Source organism: Echinops telfairi, unplaced genomic scaffold (genome assembly GCF_000313985.2).
Source record: "Echinops telfairi isolate 266 unplaced genomic scaffold, ASM31398v2 ScPeMD7_7469;HRSCAF=8507_1, whole genome shotgun sequence".
NCBI classification, from domain to species: Eukaryota; Metazoa; Chordata; class Mammalia; order Afrosoricida; family Tenrecidae; genus Echinops; species Echinops telfairi.
Window position 1 is genome coordinate 71,316,476 of NW_022111373.1, and position 6,696 is coordinate 71,323,171.

General features: G+C 40.4%; 1 protein-coding gene across 2 annotated transcripts in view; it reads right to left on the minus strand.

Moving 5' to 3' along the window:
- Nucleotides 1-4,652: 4,652 nt before the first annotated feature.
- The window catches only part of TENT2 (terminal nucleotidyltransferase 2), a 73,967-nt gene continuing 71,923 nt past the window's right edge, over nucleotides 4,653-6,696 (minus strand). For both annotated transcript variants that reach the window (XM_013004929.2, XM_004703515.2), the window contains exon 15: nucleotides 4,653-6,093. In XM_013004929.2, coding sequence (XP_012860383.1) covers nucleotides 6,019-6,093 — 75 coding nt within the window. In that variant the 3' untranslated portion in view covers nucleotides 4,653-6,018. The remainder of the gene's footprint in view (nucleotides 6,094-6,696) is intronic.

Consider the following 6,696-nt stretch of genomic DNA (forward strand, 5'->3'; position numbering starts at 1 on the left):
CCGACTGCCCCTGCCCGCGGCGGCGGCTCGGGTTCCCGGCCCCGGGCGGGAGAGCCCAGACACTTTAAATAGAAGGCTGCAGAGTTTCGCCACCATTCTGGGGCCAAGGCTCGGCTTCTGCTCGTCCCTGGGCGTCCGCCAACCTCCCGAGCCGTCCCCGCCCCTGTGGGTCCCGGAGGTCCTTGGGGACATCACAGGGGATCGCCACTGCCAGGGGTCAGCTGCACCAGTGCCTGAAACCAGTGATCCGTACCCCAATACCGGCTTCCTTTCCTCCAGCGTGGCCTTGGAAGACTTGGTTTTTAACTGAGCTATTTCCTCGACCTTTGGGGGTGGGGGTAGGGGGTACCACTCAATGTCATTGTCAGTTCTAACTCATAGTAGTCAGTTCTAACTACAGCCCAACCAATTAATTTCTCGGTACTCCGTGGAACGTCTGGAGAGCGTCTAGGAACCCCCGATGGCGTAGAGGTTACTCGCTGAGCTGGGATCCTCAAGGTTGGCCGCTTGAAACCATCAGCCCCTCAGCGGGAGCTAAAGATGGGGCTTTCCACTCCTGGGAAGACTGGAGTGGAAGACTAACAGGGGCTCTTCCACTCTGTCCTACAGAGGATTCATTCTGAGTCTGCACTGACTTGATGGCAGTCAGAGCAGAGTACTTACTGGCATGAGACCCTGTGAGAAGATTCGCACGTTTACTCTCCTACAACGGTGGGTGACGGGTTTTGTTGCATTCTGTTTTACACTCCAAAAGACCTTGGGGAGCTTTGCCAGCTGCTTGCAAGATAAAATCCAAGGGGGAACAAAGCTACGTAGGTCTGTACTGTTGAAAAGCCCAGCCTTGAACCATTTATCGTTTTCCAAGTCAACAACTGCAAACTCTCTTTCTCATTGGGCCCTACCTAACTTGCTCAACTATGAACTTTTATCTCCGCTAATATTAAATCTAGAAGAGTAATGATTGCCCCATCGGTGACTACCCAGGCCTTGTCTGAAACCGAATCCAGAGGTGGAAACCTCTGGTTGGATCATGTCATGACTTCCCACTTCTCAAGTTCCTCACTAGGAAACACCTGCTCAACGCAGCCCCATCTCTCTGGTCTCTGCTTGGGAAATCAGGAGTCCCGGCATGTCTAGTCACATCACTAGGCCTTCCTTCACACAGCTCCCTGAGCCTGAAGGGTTCTTCCCACCTTTATTTTAGCCACTTGCTCACCAATCAGGATCCCCTTCTTCCTTCAAATTCCCCAGGTTATGCTCAGATCCCTTCTTCCAGGTACTCATAATCATGTCTCTTTCTCCAGTGGACTTTGCATGCGTATCTCTCTCTCTCAACCCCATCCCCTAGCCGTCCAGAAGCTAGAAAGAGTATCCAGCACACACAAGTATAACATGTTCCTTGAATGAAGAGAACAGAGCCTGAGCAAGTGAGCATGCAGGTGACCAGCTGTTTCTGAATAAATCAAATCGGCCAAGTTCAAGACCATATCCATCACTTCCTGAAACAAACAAGAGAATTACAGGTCCAAGCCACATGTGAATGGAGCTCCTGGTTGCTACCATTCCCGGGATCCTTACTCTGTATTATTTTCCTGCTTCTTTTTGAGCCTTGTTTTTAATGCCCTTTTTTTCTCTGCCAGGCTGGAAGCAGTGGACTATGAATAATCCGCCCAACATACTCTCTCTAGTCTACCACTCAGTCCCTTAGTTTCATTCGGTTGTGAATAGAGCCACTATGGGTGGGAACTGACTTGATGACACACAATAACAGCAGCAACAACATGCTACACATCCCTCCATTACCTCATCCTACTTCCATACCTGCCCGAGTATCCACTAGTCTGAATTTTGTTTATCATTCTCTTGTGTGGGGTACCAACCCCCACAATCAAACGGGTCCAAGAGGTGGTTGTGTAATTGGGGGGTAAAATTAAAGAGATAAGATAAAGCATGCGAATGCTCACCTCTGGGACAGCCATGATGTTAGCAGCCAGGCCCATGTAAAGAGCAAATAAATTTCTAACCAAGGTTTATATACAGTTAGTGGGCATGCAAGCCCTCCTAATTACAGGTAACCACATGTATAACAGGAAGGGGTTGTACAATAAGCATACGTGCAACAGGAAGGGCACAAGCTAAAGGTGTACACGCAATAGGAAGGGGAGGAGGCACTAGGAGTGTACAGGATGGATGGACTCTAGATTCAAAATGGCAGCCTAACCTTCGTCCTCTCTGAATTGGCTTGACCTTAGTCTTTGGGCTCTCCTTCAGGGGAACAATACATTATCCTTTTCAGATGGGTGTGTAGGGCGGGACAGGCTATAGGTTCTGATAACCCTCAGGGAGATAACCTTTAAGCAGCTGATCTCCAAATATACAGGCATTGACCATGTATTAGCAATCAGTACCTAAGGTTTGGCATATAATATGGGGGGATAACCTGGAGAATAACCTTTATTTCCCACAGTCAACAGGTAAAGATATCTTTACAATGTACATTCTTTCTAAGGATTTTATTACGCTTGCTTTTTGTTAGAAATATATATGCATGTGTGTCTTTAAATACAAAACAAATACTAAACTCACTGCAGAGTTGGCATAACAACATGCACCTGGATAGATCAGAAAAACAGAGCTACACACCTACATATACAGGGGGTTTATAAGTGTTCATGAAAAAATGCAGTAAAAAGATCATGGAATTTTCCCACCGCCCCCCTCATACATATTAGAATTCTAGTCAGAGTTGTTAAATATGATGAATATAAGCTGGGTACCATCCATCAGTTTTACTAGTTTTTTTTTTTCATTTGGATAATGAAATTTTTTTTAATAGTTTTATTAGGGGCTCATACAACTCTTATCACAACCCATACATACATCAATTGTGTAAAGCATATTTTTACATTCATTGCCCTCATCATTCTCAAAACATTTGCTCTCCACTTAAGTCCCTAGCATCAGGTACTTTTTCCCCCTCCTTCCCTGCCGGTTTTACTAGCTTTTATACATATATTAGGTCCACCTGCACAGACCTGTGGCTAGTTCAAAAACAATTAGTGGGCTCGAGGGCAGACAGCAGAATCCAATCCCCACAGGGTTCTCTACACCAGGTTTTACATCTGCCCATATCTGACATATTTGGCCTATCACAAGGTACAATCTGTTGATTTAAAAGTAAGCCTGTTTACATTTGTTAGTTTCCTGATCTGTGTGCTACAGCACAACAGTGGAAATGATGTTGTAGGAAGTGTGGGTCAGTGGAAGCTGACAGAGCAGTCGTTGTGAAGGAGTCTACTGGGTGGTTAAAATTTAGGATGCAGTGGTAGAATGCCCTACACACCCATTCCTGGTTGCTGCACAGAATTACAATACAGGATCATGATTACTATGTATTGTTCATAACCATCTGAAGTCATCATGAGACTGTTAATTATACTCAATACATTCTAAGAAAACTTGCAGTTTATACTTTGGGAAATGTACCCAAATATGCTTTGGGAAATGCTCCAAGAAAAATGAATTAAAATAATAATTAACATAATTAATAAATCTAAAATTAACTATTAAAGGCTTAATTCCTTAAAATGTGTTAAACACCAGAAATCTTTAAAATGCACCTCAGCTCATGAGTAGCCATGTACAGTGCAACTGTCCAGAAGAAAAACCCACACGGGCAGTTCTACTCTGTCCTACAAGGTCACTGAGTCGGAATCAATTCCATGAGTTGCACTGGTGTGACAGAGATTGGTGTAGCCCCTGAGCCTATCATCCTTAGCTACCCTTCAGGCCTGAAACTGAATTCATCCCTGTGGCTCAAGGGACCACCACCCCTAGGTAGGGAGGTACACCTTAGAATAACCAAACATTTAAAGTCAGAGGGGTGGCATTTACCCAAGAAAAAGTCAAAAGGATTCAGAAAGGAATATATATTTATTTACCTTATTTTTAAATTTTTGTAGCCAGTCTATTTTCCTATTTGATGACCAATGGGAGTCTTCCCACACCCAGTGCTAACTTAAGAGGTGATGCATTCGTGAGAGCTGTTGGGCATTCGAGGGGTATTTGTTGTTGGGTTTTTGTTGTTCTGAATCTCTTGCTGTCTGTGTAATAAATGAATTTGAAACCGTGCTCTTGTGTTAGATGAGGAGGGCGGCATACAGACTCTCAATTTCTGGGCAAAGTCTCCCCTGCACCTGTGGAAGGCCTCCTCCAAATTAAAACTATTCATCAAGATCACTACCAAAAGCCGCTTGTTGCTTTAGCTATGGCACCTGACCTCTTGAGGTCTAAAACAAGTGTTGCTTTTGTTTTTTTCCCAAGTTGTGGCTTTCCTTCTGGAATTTAAGTGATCACAGTAACAGTGTCTCTTACCTGGAGGGAAAAATTGATAAAGAGAACACACCAGGGCTGTCAAGATTAAAGATGTCTTTGTGAACTACAGAAAAGCTCTGCAGTTATACTTACTAATTGTGTCTTCCTGTTGAATAAATCTGAATTTTTTTCCCCTGCCTTCCCCCAGATGAATTTGATCCTAAGATTTTTAATCAAATAACCACAGACAATAATTAGATTCAGTGAATTCTGTATGGTAACCACTGTCTCAATTGCAAGTTAAAAGCAAAGGCTTTAAAAACCAAACCATCCAACGATTTCCATATATAAACTTTATTTCATTTGACATCATACAAAAAATTGAAACTTAAAGAAGAAAATCAAAATATGCACCTTTTACAAGTCAGAGAAAAGCAAAAGTTTTAGCCTTCGAATTGATCTGCAAAAAACAACTACATTAGAGGTACAAACTGCCTACAGCAGGTCTAAAAGAGTTGTACCAGTCCTTTTGAAAAAGTTAAAACTGGTTTCAGGATTACTTTTTATATTGAAATTTACAGGCACTGACCAATTTACAAATATTTACATAAATCAAAAGCAACCTTAATAAACGTAGCCTTTTTAGCAGCCACCACTATGTGGAAAATACTAAAAAAAATATCATTACAAACATTAAGTTTTTAACAATAATTTTGTATGTCTTGTTTAAGATATTTTATAGTGGCTTACTGCCTACAACTTCCAGTTTAGATTATAACCCTATAATTGTACACAGAAAAAAATCTGATATTATATATAGGACATAATCTTAACTTTGATCTTTCAGTTCTTGTTGCTTTGTGTCACAGGAAAACAAAGGCAGGAAAACACAAAGTAAAGCAAAAGTGCACATCGCACTAAGCTATTATAAAAGCACAGGGGACTTTTCAGAATGCCTACACTGAACTGATTCTTAAAACGATCCACTAACTGCTGTACAATACAGTTAGTGCTCATATTACTACAGTGCAAAATGTTTTATTATTTCAACACAAAATTTAAAGCAATCTCCAGAGTACATCAAAAGCCTATGAGGTACAAATGAAATACTAGAGACATATCCAAAGCCTCAGTCTGTCTCAGTAAGTCAAGTGAAGACTGAAGGCAATTGTCCAGTCTTACAGGTTTTTGCAGTGATTTCACAGAAATGTGAGCTGAAATAAAATTTCTTTTTGTTTCAAGTAACTGAATAACTGACTTGAATCTCAACTTCACCAGAATAGATTTAAGCAAATTCTCTCTACTGTAGGTTACATTTTTAGCATGTATGAACCAGAATCTTTCTAAAATCCCTCTAATCTCTTCAGTGTTAGCATGTAGTACAATTAAATGAAGTTATATTGAAAATCTCTTATTTGTTCAGGTAATTTCCCTCTAAAATATTTCATCTAGACTCCTGATAATGCATGCCATAATATTACTAACTGTAAATGTAAACATTTTCAAAAATACATTTTTAAATCAAAGAATTTTATTAGGAAATGCCATAATAAAATATATAATCTTTATGTATAAGTATGTCATTTTAAAAATAAACATGAAAACAAGAAGAATTTAAAAGAAGCATGATAGAGGTAAACAAAATGCATTGTGTTACTATTGTTCTTTATTTCTCAGAAGACTGTATCAAGAAACAATGGCCAGTTATCTTTTCAGGATCGCAGTTCTTAAAGGTAGTATACTGTTCAAATCTCTCTTGCTTTTCAATCTGTGCCATGACTGGGAGAGAAAGAAAAAGTATTTTAAAACCTAAATTTAGGCAGAACCAAAGAATGAGACACTAGAAGGTTACTAGTGGTTCCCTTTAGGTGGTAAACATTCAGTGGGGTTTTTTTCTATGAAAAAATATTGTTTATGGAGAAATTAAATCTGTACTAAATTACTTTACATATGGTATTAGAAAGACTTAATCAGATTTACAAAAGGAAAGAAACTACACTAGGTTCCTCAATATTTTAGGGAGGTGAAAGAATCCAGTGAGCCCCAGTCACTCATTTGTAGTTTAAGCTCACTAAGAAAATGGTTAAGGAGCCCTGGGGTGCTGTGGGTTAGGCACTGAACTACTAACAGCAAGGGCAGCAGTTCAAACACACTGCTCCATGGAAGAAAGCTAAGTAAGTCTGTCTCCTGCCTTAAAACTTATAGTCTCAGAAATCCTATACAGGCTTGCTATGAGTTAGAATCAACTTGATGGCAGTGAATTTAGCTGTTAGGTTGGTAATAAAAATGCTTATTTCCCATGCAAAATAAAAGGTATGTAAATAAAACAAAGTCAGATGCCTCTGAAGAGGAAAATCAACAATAACCTGAAGTAATAAATCC